The 18,256-nt window shown below is 37.5% G+C and overlaps 1 protein-coding gene and 1 pseudogene across 1 annotated transcript; both read right to left on the bottom strand.

The window, feature by feature from the left end:
- Positions 1 to 10,140: 10,140 nt before the first annotated feature.
- Positions 10,141 to 12,929, bottom strand: LOC143598907 (exocyst complex component EXO84A-like). The gene is made up of 6 exons (XM_077077001.1): positions 12,722 to 12,929; positions 12,509 to 12,577; positions 11,383 to 12,425; positions 10,620 to 11,300; positions 10,360 to 10,499; positions 10,141 to 10,279 (listed from the first exon to the last, which is right to left on the bottom strand). The coding sequence occupies exons 1-6, from the start codon at positions 12,927 to 12,929 to the stop codon at positions 10,141 to 10,143; spliced, it is 2,280 nt and encodes a 759-aa protein (XP_076933116.1).
- A 2,647-nt stretch (positions 12,930 to 15,576) lies between these two features.
- On the bottom strand, positions 15,577 to 16,459 carry LOC143599388 (GDP-mannose transporter GONST3 pseudogene; annotated as a pseudogene).
- Between the last annotated feature and the right edge of the window lie 1,797 nt (positions 16,460 to 18,256).

Below are 18,256 nucleotides of genomic sequence, written 5' to 3'. Positions count from 1 at the left end.
CCGTAAGCCATTAGAATTCAAAGAAGGCAATAAAGTATTGTTGAAAGTATCACCTTGGAAAGGTGTAGTAAGATTTGGGAAGAAAGGAAAATTAAGTCCAAGATTCGTTGGACCATTCAAGATACTGGAAAGAATCGGACCAGTTGCGTACCGACTAGAGTTACCTGAGGAAATGAAGGGTATTCATGATGTGTTTCACGTATCCAATCTCCGCAAGTGTTTAGCCGACGAAACTCTTGCAACGCCATTAAAAGATGTCAAGATCAACGAGAAACTTAAGTTTGTAGAACAACCGATTCAAATAGAAGATAGTATGATCAAGTTTCTCAAGCATAAACGACTCAAGCTTGTGAAAGTCAAGTGGGATTCAAGACGAGGACCTGAGTATACGTGAGAGCTCGAGTCAGAAATGAAGAAAAAGTATCCTTATATATTCCAATAAATCTCGAGGACGATATTATTCAAAAGGTGGGGAGGATGTAACACCGCGTCTTTCACCCTTTACAATATAGGCTTAAAAATACTAAACTTAGAAAGTACAAGGACCAAAGGTGTAAATTCTGAAAATCTTCTCCCGTCGCGGTACGCGACGGGGTAATAAACAACCCATCGCGTAGCGCGATGGGGTTGGTGAGTCACCGGACACGTGTTGGACACCGTGTCAACATGTGGCGCAATATGACAGGCCACGTGTCATCATCGCATAAGGCAGTGTAAAAGGGCGGCGTCGCGGTACGCGACCAGTCTCAAAGGACCAGGCGCGGGACGCAACGGGGTCCCGAAATGGCTATAAAAGGAGGGTGACGGGAATGACTCCATTCATCCCAAAAACACCTTCACTTTCACACACATAGCCTCGAAAGACGTGCCCCGTTGCCGTAGCAAGCCGACGTGCTGTTTTCTCGTAATTCGTGCATGAAACGAAGTTGGAATTAAGCTAGCAATAACATAAGCGAGTAGATCAAGATCCTGCCATTTTCTTATTATCAATCTAAGCATTCAATCTAAGGTAGGAGTTACGTTTAAGTTATTTGAATTATAGCTTAGACTATCAATCGAGGCTATGGCCTTTAACCTTGATCGTATTTTACAAACATTCATTCACAATCATATTTTCATAAACGTTACTTCATGATGAATTAATGTCAAACAAAAGATATATTTTGACGGGCATGTAGTAACTGGAAGGGGGATATCACTAGTAGTAAGTTTCTTGCCTAAGGAAAAGTAATTCGCATATATCCCAATCAACCGAGGGACCCGTTTACTTACCTGGAGAAACTTACCAACGTGTTAGAACCTATTAGGCTAAATAATGCTATATCAAACGTCACATAAAACCAAGTGTTTTCAATCACAATAAAAATAAACGATTTCAAGGTTAAGCTTAGCAATCATAGCTTAATCAAGAAACATCATTCAAAACATTCATACAAACCTATTTGTGTATAGGTTAAGTATCATTCACAATCAATCAATCAGTCAAGGTTTACAACACCGACGGTACAGGTGAATACGTTCAAACCTTTTATAACGTGAATACGTTAACCTTTTCAATCAGTCAAAACTTGTTTATACTCAATAAGACAAACGGGTGTTTGTCTTAACGAGTCAATCAATGTCTACATGAGATAATGAAATCTCTAAAACATTATAATACAAAGTAGAGAATAATATCAACTCAGACCGAATACGCATGTGTCTGGATCCAAACATAACTGTTAAAGCTCAATCAATCAATCAAAGGCAATGAAGCCGCGAGCTTAAACGGTCATGACCAGTTCTCAGTTCAGGGCCGTTTGGCTCGGGGAATACCGTTGTGTGTGCAGGGCAGTGGTACATATACCGGAAGTAGAAATGCTTCCGCTGAGATTGTCAAGAAAACTAAATTTGTATTGTAATCGTCATTCAAAATGTTTTATTGAGTCATACGTGATCACCAGCATATAGCTGACGTATTTTTACAACCCATTGCAGGTAATTAAGTATAAGTAGCATTAACAAGGATTGGAGTCTTAATGAAGATGGAAGCGCGTACAAGATGGCTCCGTTTTTGATATATAATCCTTGTAATACGAAAACATAACTTTTGTAAACCAGTCTTCGGGTATTTAATTTCCCGAGTAAATTTTCAATGTAAATTAATATTATATTCAACCTAAAGTCTTCCACAAAAATTAACCCATAAACTCTGATATATTTACAAAACAGGTACCAACTTGTGGTCATACGCCTAGGCCCTAAGTCGGGGTGTGACAACCGAAACGACCCGTTTTTTAACAAACTTTAAACCCAAAACAACCAAAAGGCCCCGTTTTTTAACCAAATTTTAACCCGAAACAACTAAAACGGCCCATTTTTTAACAAACTTTTAACCCGAAACAACCGAAACGGCCCGTTTTTTAGCTACAATATAACCCGAAACAACCCGAAACCCAACCGCAACACAATGAAGACAAACAATTTTTTTATATATATAACACGAACACAAAATACATATATCAAAATACCCAAATTATAAACTTCGGGATTTTACATACATAACATACTAATAACTTTTCACCCGAATTATAAACTTCGGGTTTTTACAAAGGTAGGCGACGGAGAACCGGCCCAAAATGCCACGTCCGGTTGAAATTAATAATGTTTTGACCCGCAAATGTGGCCAAAACATGAGCCGATATTTCCCGATTCTGGACCCGGAATCGGAGATTCACTTCAATTGGCACTCTAAACACGGCCCGATTGAAGCTCAGGTTGATAGTGAGAACCATTATTGTAGCGACGGGAAGAAGAAGGTGCGACAGGGAGAACCGGGTGCCGAGAATCAACTGGGAGAACCGGGTGCCGAGAAGGAGCGACGGTGGAGGTGGCTACGGTGGATGGTGGCTACAGTCGACGAGGAGGAAGATGAGGAGAAATTGGCCAGCGGTGGAAGTATGTATATATATATATACACGGTGAAGTATTTATATATATATATATATATATATATATATATATATATATATATAGAGAGAGAGAGAGAGAGAGAGAGAGTGGTTGGTGTGGGGAGGAAGGAAGTTAAGAGGGGTAAGGAAAAGAAGGAAATAGGGGAGGAAGTTGTGGTGGGGAATGGGAGGAGCCGTAGGGAGGAAGGAGGAAGAAGAAAATACCCCGGTGATCGGACTGCCATTTTTCCTGACAAGCTGGTTTTTTCAAGCTTTTGAAAAATATAATAATCAGAAGGGCACAAACTAAGCGGCCAATTTTCTCTTTGTAAAAAGTCTAAAATACCCTCCTTCTCAACGGTCATTAACGGAAATAAATGACGGAAGGGCACAGATTGTCCCGCCCTAATATGACAGACGACCATAATTCGCAAATTAGTTTTCAGGGGTTAATCCATCTCCCGCCGATATATCACAAGGAGTGAAATTGGAATTTTCTCTATATTTTATGTTGGCCATCCGTTTTTATCTAGAAGTGGCAATTTTAACCCAAAGCATTTCAAATAAATCAGTTTGGGTTCCTTTGAAAATTATTCGGATTGGTTTGGATCATATATATTAATTACAATGGTCAAATTTGATCACTTGAAATTCCACCTTATTATTTTCAGGTCAAAATGGATCGACAAATTTAAATAAAATCTATCAATTTTAAGAGATTATGCTCATACAATAAAATCTATCTTACCATACTCCTAGTTTTGCCCCTTGTCCTCATTTATCCCAACTCGTTTCACTCTCAACCCTAAGGAATCCATTCTTTTTCAAACTTCCAAGATTTATAAATTTTATCAAAAGACTTTTTAGAAACTTTAATATTTTATTAAATCAACTCAATGATTCAATTCATTTTTCGCAATATTTTACACAATGACTATCTCCTATTTTGTAACCAAAATATATTAAAACTCTCATTTTCTCAAAAATCATGTCTTTCAAATGTTTAACCCACACGATGGGACGAGTTATGTGGACTATCTGACGATCTAGGTAATTATGGAGGCCTACATAATTATCGAAGTCCTCGCATGGAAATCATAAAGCGTACAATCATGTGTCATTATCTAGAGCCGAAAGTAGTTGAGATAACGGTACAAATGTAAAGATGATAAGGACATGGTGGATACGCCGTTGGTACATTCTATATATAAGTGCCCTTATCGAATTTTCCTTTGGAGCGTTGTTGTGACTATTCAAAGTTCTGTATTATGATTAATTTTAAAAAATATAATTGAAATTTTTTTTTATAATAGTTTTGTTATAATATCCTTTAATTTCAGAATGAAATTCCCTAAAATATGGGAGACTGTAGCAACTCGGATATTCCACATATTATTTTAATGATCGTTACCCGACCCGCTTATATGTTCGGAAATTTTATCCATAAAATTATCATGTTTACCGAGTAATTACTATTTTATTATTAATTGTTTATTATAATTATTTAATTATCAAAATGTAACTATCAATTATATACAAATTACACCTTTAACAATACTTTAGCCACATTTCGTATCCAACTCCATAATTAAAGGACCTCTTTGAAAATCTGTTATAACCATCTTATAATTAAACCCGGATCCTAAACCCAAACCCGTATTCTTAACCTTAACCACGACTCGTTTTATTCTGCTTGCATCTTAATTCTCGCATCCAACATGGAATTGATTTGGGATTTTAATTCTCTTACCTTGATCGGCCTCGCCGACAACGTCAATTAGGAATCAACAATCAACGTGATCGTATTGCCGATTATAATACACCGTCTTTAACCTGTATATATTTCCTTTTTGACGAGCTCCAAAATTAAATTAAGCCTACAAACAAGACCCTCTCCATGTAGCCAACAATTGCCCTAAACTTAATTTCAAGATACCAGCCTTGTGATGCCAGTTCGTGATCAGTTTTGTACCGTCATTAACTGTTAGTTGTTCATCATCAATAAATCGCATAACCAGGAATCCTTGTCGGTGTATCCTGAAGGGTTGATCTCTCTCACATCATCGCTTATATTTCGTTCATCCGATCAGGATAGTATCACATTCCCCCTTTTAAACTCATTTTATACTGTTTTGGGGATGTGTGCATTACTATTTATTTCCATATATCCTAATACGCAAATTGCAACTATTGTCACTTGTGTTTAACAATTTATACCTTACTTGTTACGTGCTTACATTCTTTATGTGAATTGCATTCGGAGAGGTCCAACATAATCTCATAACAGTATGATCATACGACCGTTGTAATAGCCATCGTCCCGTTTATCTGACATCGTGCTCATCGACATCTCATTTACTTGCTCATTGGTTGAATTGTTTATCTGTAACATCCTAAAATGATTCTAGTATTAAATAAAGAAAGTTGCGTTTAGTTATCGAGTGTTAATAATTAATTTATGCTAAATAAAGAAAAGATCATGGATTGGGATTAAATAAGATGGATTAAAGGGTAATGGGCTTTAGGTTCATGGGCCTTGGGGAATATAAATATCCTCCTAAACCACCATAAAACCCTAAACCTCATTTCATTCCATCTTAATCTCTACACACTCCAAACACACACACACCATACGCGGCCGAGCGAGAGAGAGGTGAAGTCTGAGCAAGAAAACATGATTCAAGATTTATATAAGATCCAAAGTTCATAAGCTAGCTAACCGAGAAAAAAACGAAAACATAAAGGTATTATTTCGATCTTAAAGTTCATATTTTAATAGACGGTTAGCCATGAAACTTGAAACTATAATAGATCGGGTCTAAACGAAACGTAAAGTAACGAACTTGATGCTAGGACGAATCCAATGAACCCATAAACAGATACGGTTCGTATAGGATAAACCGTAAATCTTGTGTTGAACGTTTTTGAACTTAAAGGTCCAAACTTTACGTGTTTTCGGGTCAAACCTTATCCAAATACGACCATAGGAATGATCGCGGGTTAGTCAAATACCATACCCATGGATTTCTCAGTAAAACGATGATGATTTTGGGGATTAAAGATGAACAGCGGCGGCTGCTGACAACTTCACCTACAAGCGAACTTCGCCTGCACGCGAACTTCGCCTGCAAGCAAGTTCGCCTAACTGATAACTTCGCCTAAGGCCAAGTTCACCTAACTGATAACTTCGCCTAAGGCCAAGTTCGCCTGGTGATAAGTTCGCCCATGATAACTTCGCCTGGCATATGTTCACCTAGGGTTAACTTCGCCGATCACTAACTTCGCCTATGCTTAAGTTCGCTTAATGTTAAGTTCGCTTATTGTTAAGTTCGCTTAATGATAAGTTCGCTGGAGTTAACAAATTAGAAAATAAATTAAAAACCTAATGAAAAATGTGTTAAGACAGTTAATGGAAATAAAATTTTTCCAAGCTGACATGGCAGCTCGACCCCAGCCAGGGGCTCTGCTCCTTGGACCCTGCTAGGGGCTGCCGCCCCTAGACCCCGCTGCCAGGGGCGCTGACCCTGGACCCCCGTTCGTTGTGGGTTATATAAAGATAGAAATACAATGTGAGTAGTAGTAGTTAATTGATACGTGTAAATATTATACAGTTAGCCGTGCACAGCTCAAGAAGGGAATAACGATTAACGGAGAGCGTAACAGGATCCAGGTGAGTTTCTAGCCCCATTTATGTGTTATGTTTTCGGGGCTGTGTGCATACTCAATATGTTTGTTAATACGCTTATCCTAAGAGTTAAGTGTATGCCTTATGTGAATAATGTGAAATGTATGAATGAATGCTTGATGGTACATGAACGATCTTCGGATATTGCACGTACTGTCAGGTTGTAACGTTATGTATAAGGTAAGTATGATATGCATGCTTATGTGTATGAACGTGATAAAGTTAATAAAAGATGGAAATGATGGTTGTATGGTTACGAAAAGGGTACCGAGCCCTAATAATACTCGAGGTATGATGTATGGTTGTATGGTAACAAAGAGGGAATCGAACCCTACTAATATTCGAAAACTAGGGAACCGAACCCTACTAATATTCGAGGAAAGAGGGTACCGAGCCCTAATAATACTCGAGGAAGGAGGGTACCGAGCCCTAATAATACTCGAGGAAGGAGGGTACCGAGCCCTAATAATACTCGAGGAATGTAGGGCGTAATGTTCTTTATAACGTAAGATATGAAAGTAAGTTAGTACAAAAGAAAGTATGAAAGTATGAATGAAAGAGTATAAGTTTGTGTGTATTGTATAATGTATGTTTAACTAGAACTCACTCAGCGTAGCTGACTTTTATTATGCACGCAGGTGAGTAGGATGAGACAACTCGCTTGAGGGGACACGTGGCACTGAATAAGAGGCTGGCATCGGAAGACTCAAGACGTTTAAGTCAATGTTTTGTTTATTTTGAAAGACAAGTTGGTTGCTTAAAACAAGTTTTGGATTGCTATGAAATGTTTTATTAAAGTTTTTATATTCCGCGAATGTTTTAATTAACTCTGATATTTAGAACTGCGTTTATGAGTAAATCCAACACGAAAGTAGGGCTACCGGTAACGGGGCCTTACATTATCTCACTTGATACAGTTTGCAAATTTTTCTTATATTATTGTATTCACAAACTCTGATGTTTTACTCACTCAACCTCATGTTGACAAAACCTATTGTATTATTTACGCATATGCAGGTTACCGCGTGTTATGATTATCAAGATTGTTTGAAGCAACTTAGAACGCTTGTTGGAGAAGAAGATACAATAATTAAATTTTGGATGTCTATTTTACTTGTTTATTTATGAATTTTACGTACTATGATTATCTGAATATGTTGTACTATTTAAATAGGAATAATAGATATTATAATTTTAATTTTGCATGATAGTATCTTGAGATCTGTGGGCAATCAGCTCACGCCCTGACATTTTCGTCTTAGGTTAGGGTGTGACAACATATATTTTTTTGACAACTAGACGTACCACGTAAGCATCAAACTAACAGAGTTAACCATATATTAGTCGCGAACCGTTGGAAACAAATACACCTTTAGTTGGAACCGCCATCAGCCAAGTAATAACTTGTGACTATTATTTGCTAATAGGTCATAGTTGACATTAATTAAAACCAATTTACATTTTGTATAAGTTGAGTTGGATTGGATTTTTCTTGCATTTTGCAAGGGGTTAGAATTTGAACATGTGTATAAAGAAAAATAAGAAGGGTATTAATGTCACGTGTTTAGTGTGGACCAAAGAGGAAATGACATGAAGAGAATAACTTATATTTTCTCTCGCAACGTTCAAGTCACATGTCAATTTCTTCATATTTTTAAAATGTCATAATTTTTTCATACGATTTTTTTTTTCAAACAAAGTCCACCATAAAAATGAGCGGTTTTTATCTTTAATATTAGTATCGTTGTCGCTTTAAAAAAATTACGTATTCCAGTAGCTTGTATCTTTCTAGAAGTCATTGTATTTTTTGGCTCAACATTTGTTTTTTGTTCGTCACTATGTCTTTGTGTCTTTCTACTTATCATTATGTCTTTTGTTTGTTATTGTGTCTTTCATCATTATGTTTTTTTTAATTGATGAAATCTGAAAATTGTAATAGTGGAATAATACCGCTGTGTAATCCTAATATGTAAATATAATGATCAGATAACAACAAATTTATCTAATACATAAAACACATTAATAAATACATATTACACAATATCCTGACACATAAAACACAATGATGAATACATATTACACAATGACCTAAAACGTAAAACACAATAATGAATACATAATACACAATAATGAGTAAAAAGATACAATGACACACAAAGACAAAATGACGAGCACAAAGACATAGTGACTAAAATAGCCACTAAAAACGTAACTTCTTTAAAATACAAAGTCATACTCATAGTACAATAAAGGTTTTTTTTGTTTAAACAGATATAATATTTCAAAATGATGAAGGAATTGACATTTCAAAATATTGAAAAAATTGGCATGCCTTTTGTATATGGAGAGAGTAAATCTAACCATATGGAATATTCCATTTAGGGATATTCCATTTATGTAACTTTTTCTTCAAAATTAATCTCTACCCTATCAATGGACTCACCCTTCTCATTTGTGTGGCGCAATAACTCTAAAATGAGAATTGTAAAGTAGATTTAATTTGATTGAGGGTGAAAAAATTACTACCTACCGGTGCTTACTTGTTAAAGCTAAAAGGCCAAACCTAAATTATTGTACGCCAACAAACCAACATATAAACAAACACTAATATTTTATTCAGGTTAGAGTTTATGCCCCAGGCCCACCTTAACTTAAGTTTGTACAGATTATAGGTATATAAGTTCTAGTTCATTCACATATTTAAAGTTCATGCAAATTTGTCCTCATGGAAAACCGGCATAACCAACAATAAGAAAGATAACTTCAAGAAGCCCAAATTGACTCCCTTTTAACTACCGACATACCTACACTGAGCATCCTCAATCTTTTCTTCATCCCTATCTCTATAATTACACTAAAAAACAATACATTTCTCTCGCATGTTCAATTAAATAATATTTTTTATACCTTTATCATTATAGTTTTCTCTCTCCTCTACTCACAACCAATCCAACAAATATTAAAAAATTAATAGGGGAAATAATGTTTCCTCAAATGTTTCCCCAAATTTACAAAAAATCACTACATTTCTCTCTCCACCCTATAATTTACACTCACAACTTCACCATATAATTTGCAAACTTCCGTCACATAATTATAGGGAATGGGATGAGAATGCTCTAAGTGTGTTATAGCTAGATTCTAACTATTTCAGTTAGTTCATGCCAAAAATCATGTGGTATCGAAGCACCACTCACCTATCATCAACAAATGAACATTCAACTATGTGTTTTCATCGTGTATCTAAGGTGAAAATGACTACACAATACTTGGTGTTTGCCGAACAGGTTAAGACCCCAAAATTTAGTCAACTTTATTTATATAAACAAAAAAAGTTGATCGTTACATTGGTATATGGGTCACATGTTTCGACACGCTTAAAACATGATTTCGACCAGATGCCGATTTGGCAAACACCCCCCACCCCCCCGGGGCCAAACACTCTCTCCCTCCCTCCCTCCCTCCTGGCACTATTACAATTAGGAGAGATTGGTGAAACCAACAAACACCGGTTGTTTGTGGGTATTAGTTACTCTCTGGAGATTCAACTGACGCAGATGCTGTGGGGCTTGTAGCTTCTACAGGTTCCACAGTGGCCTCTCCGGTCAGCATCTTGATTGCAGTTTGACCAATATCAGTAAACCATTCATCTTCAGGCACCATGCTGCTTAATCAAAACAAATCATTACAATCAAATCCTGCAACAAAATATTATTTTTTTTGGAAAGGAAACAAAAAAGGAACCTGTAGGGATCTGCATTTGTAGCAGCAGCAACCGATTCCATAACTCTTGTTATGATATTCTTAATAACTTGATGCAGAGTCCGTGATAAGTAACGCCCTTGAGAGGCAAACATTATAACAAACTGCATATCTAGATAAAACTGCATGCCATAAAGTTAGACAACCAACAGAAACAAACACTCTAGATTTCATGATAATAATAATAATAATAATAATAATAATAATAATAATAATAATAAGAAGAAGAAGAAGAAAGAAACCTGTCGAAGTCCAAATTCGCCTAGAGGCTTTGACCCATGTTCAATTTCTTCCCAAAAACTTTTTTCATCAGAAAGCCACAATATGACTGTTTCTGTGAGTCTAATCAAAAGAAGAGTCGTAAACCTTTCTCTTCCCACAAACATGTCTGATGCTAAGCTTCCCATTGTGCGTAGCTTAACAAACAAATCCTGGAATACTGGAGACGGGAGCCATTCCGAACTCTCTTCCTTAGTCAAGTACATGTTTGCGTTAAGACATGCAGTTCCGTCTTCAGTATAGATGAGATCGAGGGCGTGTTTTCTACAGAAGCTATCTCTCAACTGATCAACAAATCTCTGAAGTTGTTTCTTCAGTTCTCTTTGTTCTGGAGTGCGCATCTGTCTGTCTGAAGCTTTTCTAGGGGTTTCAGAGGGAAGGCATTGTTGTAAAGGTAACAGTTTGATGGCTGCTCGTGGGAGTAGCTCGTCTGATAACAGTAAAGCATTAGCTAGCAATGCTATCTGCTGATTATCGTCCTTTGCCATCCTCACAATTCTACCTTCCAAGTTTTCAGTCTCCGATGAACCAGGCAATGCGTTTATTAGCATGTGAACATACGAGTTAAATACTTGTACAAGACCATCCATTGCCTGCTTTGAAAACTGCAAGGATCTCAGGAGCCCAATATCCTCGCACATTTCCTGGTATCATGATGCAAATATTAAGGGTTTGAAGTTTGAGCATATATATATAGTCTTAATGGGAAAAGTAAAAATCATGTACCTGAACCATCACATTAAATCTATGGGCACTACTTGAAAGCTTTGGTCGGGATACAATTGTGGAAGCTAGAGAGCGTGAGCCGACAGGTGGGTAATTGAGTGACCAATCGTCTGCAGCTGCTAAAGCAGCAGTGCTTTGATCAATCCTTTTCAAGTTAGCATTTAGTGCTTGTTCCACACAAGGTCTAAAATGTCTAAGTAGGACAGGCCCAAGCGCCAATCCACGGGATTCTAACAGATAACAATGGCCCATGGAAATCTGAACACACTCGGCCACTGTTCGCAGCCCTCCTGAAGCAGAAGGTGAAGCAATAACATGTCGTTTCATGAGATGTGCACAAGTGTTGGTCTGCTTGACAGCCCATGTCACCAATTCAGACGTGTACAAGGGCTGATCACCGAATATGGCTAATGAATCAATTGATGCCTGGGCTATGATTGAAAAGACAAGTTGTGAGAGGGCTGCGGTGTAAGACACTCCATAAGTTGATCCGGATGTCTGAATACCTTGGACTTTGGATTGTAATTTCTGGTGGTGTGAGTTAAGAAGAAGTGTATGGGCTCGGGGACCATCACCAAGTCGTTTGATTATTTCTACGGATGATCGAAGTTCAACGCCGCTAGAAGAAGGCTGGCAGGCCGACTCGGCAATTTGATCAGCTAACTTTTGCCTCTGTGCAATGATGGCAGCTTGTAATGAAGAGAGCATGGAGGGTGTCATTGAGTCTTTGTCCTTGGCTACGCGTTCTCCTTCATCAAGGGCAGCCAAAGCTTCATCAACCCGTCTTTCGGCAAGCAAAATATTCAAGTTGTCCATGTATTGTGTTAACCAGACTTCCATCTCTGAAGGTTCTTTATCTTCAAAATCAAAACTGGTCTTCTTCCTGGAACCAGGACCAGAAGACATGGATTCCATCCCAACACCCTCGGCTAGAGTATGAACGATTGAAGCACGATTAGATAGAAGATTCCTCAAGGATACGAGTTGCCCCTCAAGGTCTGAAATCTCTCTTGATGTGCTGCATGCATTTGTACAAAAGATATCTTAAATTCTATAACTTGTTAGTCTCTAGCCAGGATAGATGGATTGATTAATACCGAATAAAGGATGGGTAATTAGCATAAACGCTTTTCCTCATTTCTTCTGCAGAAGCCTTCTTTAAATCTAGGAGACAATTCACCAAGCTCTTTATCTCCTAGAGAATTACACAATACAAGATTGATACATAAACCATGCAACTTGTGACGCTACTATAGTATATAAATTCATTCATTTTTTCTAAAAGTTAAACACTCTTAAGGTCATGTGATACACAAGTTGGTAAAAAAAAATCAAATACTTGTGGGGCATTTCTCGGTTTTGCATGGAAAAGGAAAAGTAGGAGATTTAAACGGATGGACCTTTTCGCTGGTTGTGCGGCATTTGGTAGATACATAGTTTTCTGGATCAAAATCAGAAGATTTGAAAACTTTAAGCTTATCACTGAGCGTCACCTCCTGACCGAAATCCAAATCTCCGGCAGTCGACGTGAATGTCACTTCATCCATGGATATTAATTAATTATGATTCTGATGATCAAAATGACCAACAGGACAGGGGAGGTGAAAAATGATTAATTGTAGAATGGATGGGATGGAGGTGATTCAGTTAGTTAGATGGTTGGGAATAAATTGAGGGAGGGAGTTGGTGGTTTTAACTTTAAATAAATAAACGAGGTGGTTAATTTCTTTCTAAATATATAATTCTCATTGATTTGGATTATTACAATACAATAGAATGTTACCTAACAAAACATTACAACATTACAAAGTAAGGTAACTATATCAATCAAAATTAGTTTCATGGATCTTCATTCCCAACATTTCCATAGGTGATTATATAAACTTAAATATAGTTATTCGTTCGCAACTTGTGTCACAATACCCACTTAAAGTTTAGTATGTATGAAACCCGGAAGAAGATTGACTAACCTTCACTTGACGGTGTTGAGCCAACCTGTTTGAAGCAGAAAAATCGGATTCCATTGGCACCTACCCTTTCATTTTTATTACTCAAAATCCACAATCTTCATTTCTAATTTGACTTTTGCTCAACATTCCACTATAAAAACTAGTTTTTTTTACCCGGCGCAACGTGTAATGTACTTTGCAGAGTTTTACAATTTAGGCATGCTGAGCTAAATAAAATAAGACAATTAGTAAATTTGCATACTTAGTGCAGAAGACAAAAGTCAGAAGCTGTTAACAAATTATACATGTAACATTTTACATTATATGATACCAAGCAGGTTTTGTTATATCTTAAGGTGTTATTGAATCCTACCATCCTCTCACTCTTTCAGTAGCATGGACCAACTGCGGAAAAACAACCCAATTAACTGAATATAAACCACACCAAAAACGATTATAAAATTTCCTATTTAAACTAAACTCAAACCTAAACGTATTAGGAGTCAAATACTAATTATACCAATAACAACTCCTAAAAGATAACTCCAAACATATAAAGAGCTATTTAATAAACTCCCTAACGATCCAGTCTCCGGTTCAACCAGTTGGTGCTATTGGCTCAAATGAAGGTGGTTTAAGAGTACTCAACCGCACCGGTTGTGTAGGCAGTTTCCGGTTCGACTGATCCGATCAGCCGGCCTGACCCGGTCCTAAGAACAATAATAAAAAAATGACTTGTACGCATTGTGTTTTGCAGGGTAAAAGAAGCTCGGTGGTGGTGGGTAGAGAAGACTTTAATGAGTTGTTCCTTTTCAGCCCTGGCTCGAGCCACAAACCATACAGTAAATACTCATTCTCTGCATGGGTCAAGCCGCATTGCTCAAACCGGTGACCATAGGTCCTGAATCCGAATGGAGGCACACAGCACTAGCACAACCCAAATTCTTCAGTATGTGTACATTTTACATGACATCTTTTGTATAAAACATTCTATCAATATTTAATAATATCGGTTACTTGGTATAAGCATGCTCCTGTTGACAAATGTTCTCAATCCTTCATTTTGCCCCTAAAGGTTTTCTGTTAAGTTACTATTCATAGAAACAACAACCAATTATTTCGGATTATTCACAAAACCAAACAATAATCTGCATCCTCCTGCCAATCTGCAAAATTTCAGTTCACATATTGTGGGCTAATTGAATTAGTGTGATCACTGGTCAATTAGTATGCATGCACTTATTTTACAACCTCTACTATGTAATCTTACACAAACAGGAACTCACAGCTTGGGGTATAAATTGTATGTAAAGCGGGTTCTAAATGAGAGACAGAAGGAATACTAATCAATATCATCTCAAAGATTTCATTTTGTAGATATAATAAACCCTAAAATGCCGCATATGAAGTAGAACTAAAAAAACATTCTTACCTCGTCTTCTTTGCGGGCTGATTAGTAGGATCTGACGCACAAAAGATAAGAAGTGGGTGAAAGGTAGAAATGATGTAGCGGGCATTCGTTTCTTCGGCTTTCAAACGTCACCAATCACAGCCGTCTTCCCCATGGAATCCCCCCCCAATCATCGCCACATGCAAGTACACAGACAACTGGAGATTTTAAGCGTCAAATTCGAACAAAACAACAACCTACGGATCGAATTACGCATGAAACACAAAATTAAAGCCAATTTCAAAATCAATTGACCATAGCCTGAGAAACACCGAACCAAACGAACACACAATGGATGAACAGAAAAGCAAAAGGAAAACTAAAAAGGGAAGATAAAAGGTAGCAGAGGCCATTACGTGGACAGGGAACAACACTGTATGCGATACGTGGCCTATACACGTGCTAGAAGCCCAGAAGCAACAAAGGCTACCACAAGCTCCTGAAAAAAATAAGAAAGAAAAAAAAGATTCCCAAAATATAAAAGCAGTCACAGACCGGGCCCGAACCAAGGTAGTCTTCCGAGAAGCGAACTTAACGGAAACACAATCAGCCAGCACAGAAAAGGATACGCACATGTTTAAACACCAAGAATATATCCTAAATAGCAATAATACAGAATTACCACTCTGGCTGTTTTATGAGTTATAAATCCAACTGTCAGGATATTGTGTCTTACCTTATGAATTATCTACCAATTTTATGTTATGTTAACCTGGAGACATCCTAACGGGCTAAGGTACACCTACTTCTTACTGCAGCAGCATATTTGTATGTCTCATCCAACATTGCACAGAATATACATAAGAGCATGCCCATGTAACCAAAATTCCTAAATCCATGTCTACAATAGAAGAGGCCAAACTTGTTTGCACTTAGTAACATATGGCACATAATCATGTGATTTTTATAAACCACACCATCATTCAAGTAGCGTGTACAAATTACACAAGAAACTCACCTAAGAAAAATAAGACAGATAACAAAAGAACACGTGTCATATTCATGTAATGGATCTTCTACCTTCTATAAGATTGATTGCTCACAACTGTCCTCCCGCTTACAAATGCTGCAATTGAAAATAGTAATAATAATAATACTTATAAAAATTACAAGATATCCCTATTTTGCTTCCTCTGAACCAGTCTCCATGACATTCTGCATTTCAAGCAGCTTTTGTTGCTCCTCTTCTCTTACCTCTTCTTGTGGCTCTACTTGTTTGACTTCCGGCTTGGGCTTGTTGCTAGTAGACTGCTGGTACATGACCCCACCAAACATACAAATCAAAAGACCAACTGTTCCAATAAACGTGGAGTGTTTATCCCAAATCATCAAATTGATTACCACCGTTAACAGCTTGTTCACAATGCCAAGCACAGTGAAGCCAGTAGCAGATATCGCCCTACGACAAGAGAATCCAAAGAAAGAAATCGCGAGACCAAACAAACACGATAACCCCACAGGAAGAACCACCTCAAAAGAATACCAATCCGACTCGTCTCTGATCTCATGCTCTATCTTCTTCAGCTCTCCCATTATCATCAGCTCCAACGGAAAAAGCAGTAAAGCTTCAAGATTGTTGTACAGCACCAGACCCCACGTGTCCAGCCCGATCGTCATCACCACGTGCTTGATGTAAACGAAATCTATCGACATGCTTATTAGGTAGGCCAAAGCCCAACTATACAGGTACACTAATAATGAGTAAGTATCGATTAGAAGGATGGCAATGAAAACGAAAGAAATGAAACCTGGAGTGGAGCTTGAGGCAGAAGATCTCAACGATGATGATGATTAATCGTGTTGATTGAGTTCTTAGATTGTTAGATCGTAGTGTGGAGTGATTAGTGTTGAATTTGCAATCTCCAATTGTAGTTTTTTTTGTTCTCTTCAGATTGTAAGGGTTTCATTAAAGGGGTTTTTTTTGTATGTTCTTGATATTGGGCTTCTGACCATAATTTGACATTTTTTAGGTCCGCTTTTCTAACAACTTGGACTATCATCAATTAAAGACTACTTTATGACTTTTTTTTAGCATGAAAATGAGTGATTAAAAATTGATGATTTCATGAATAGTAAATCTAATATGAGAAATAAATTTTGGTTTTTGATATATATATATATATATATATTATTTGGATCCCCTTTATTGAAAACTTATTGCGTACTAGTAAACATATATATACTATGTTTATAAATGAGTGGCCAATGAGGTCAACCCATTTGGTAGAGACATGTGTCTCTTAGAAGGGAGGTTTCAGATTCAAACCTGGCCAGCGGCGTGACGAGGAGAGAGAAAATCAGAAATCCATATGTACGAGTGATGAAGACTTAAACGTGAAGGAAAGAAACGGGGCGTCCATGTTCTCTCTTTGTGAATGGTCTAAGTAAACTTATTATTTTTTCTTTTAAATTTCATTGCAAAAAACAACACACACTTACATACGTATATAGCATGGTTGTGGTCTAATGGTAGAAAGTTTAGATTCTTCAATAGACACCCATGTTCAATTCACACTTATGGCACTTTGGGTGGATATTGGCAATGAAAGGTTTAAGCTAGGCCTTGCGAGGTTGTGAGTTTAAATCCCTAGCCCACTCGGGTTTAAGTCCTACCATGTGTTACGCCAAAGAGCTTTGTTCTTGTGGTGACACAACGACTGTCAAGTGGCAGTCGCGCAGTATGGTTTCCTAGGGGAGTGCCCAAGCCAAACTCTAAACCCAGCGTGGGCCCGGTTATGACAACGTAGCATGTCCAGAGCGGAAAATGGGCATCTTCAAATTTGGAGAATGCGGTAGCCTACACAAGAAAGTCGTAGTTCTAAAAATATATAATAGGCTAGGGTTAGGTTAAGAAGACCCGAAACCCCAACAAGTGTAAGAAGTCTATATTGTTGCTTTGACAAAATCACAAATCGTTAATAACAAATCCAAAATAAAATATCACTTTACTTTTAATTTTTTTTACGACGACAAGACTTTTGTCACAAAACCCTTGTTTATGCCCCCTCCCCCAGGTAATATTCCAACCGCCCCGGGAATTGGTTATTCTAAAACAGGTCATGGAGGGTATAACGAACACCCCCTGTCTCCAAATTGGATGAAGAACAACGTCATAATGATAAAAAAAACTACTATTTCATATAGGGCCATCGATCCGTATTTATCCCATACATATGTATAGAAACTAGCTGTGGATTATTGTGATAGTGGTGAATTAGGAGAGGCACAAAGAACTGGAACTTAATGAACTTGTTATTCTACTTTGAACATGTTTACTGGAAACCGGTCACATGTCTGAAAAATTAACAAGTTGTTGGTATGCCATATTAACAACACGCAAGCTCCTATGCATTAGGATTAAAATCTTCTAGATGATTGGTGTGGCAATGAATCCATCGATTATCTTCTAGATGATTGTTGACTCAGTTTGCTTGCAGGCAGGGGCGGATCCATGTATAAAGGAGTGGATACCTGG

Source organism: Bidens hawaiensis, unplaced genomic scaffold (assembly GCF_021521415.1).
Source record: "Bidens hawaiensis isolate Kalapana, Puna unplaced genomic scaffold, B.hawaiensis_p1.1 tig00001920_1, whole genome shotgun sequence".
NCBI classification, from domain to species: Eukaryota; Viridiplantae; Streptophyta; class Magnoliopsida; order Asterales; family Asteraceae; genus Bidens; species Bidens hawaiensis.
This window is presented reverse-complemented; position numbering and strand designations above follow the sequence as displayed.

Excerpts from the sequence above, each read along its gene's own strand:
- LOC143598907 (XM_077077001.1), bottom strand. The coding sequence starts at position 12,929 with ATGGATGAAGTGACATTCACGTCGACTGCCGGAGATTTGGATTTCGGT. Across the intron at positions 12,578-12,721 it reads AACCGAGAAATGCCCCACAA|GAGATAAAGAGCTTGGTGAA; the intron begins GTATTTGATTTT and ends GTAATTCTCTAG. Across the intron at positions 11,301-11,382 it reads GATTTAATGTGATGGTTCAG|GAAATGTGCGAGGATATTGG; the intron begins GTACATGATTTT and ends TCATGATACCAG.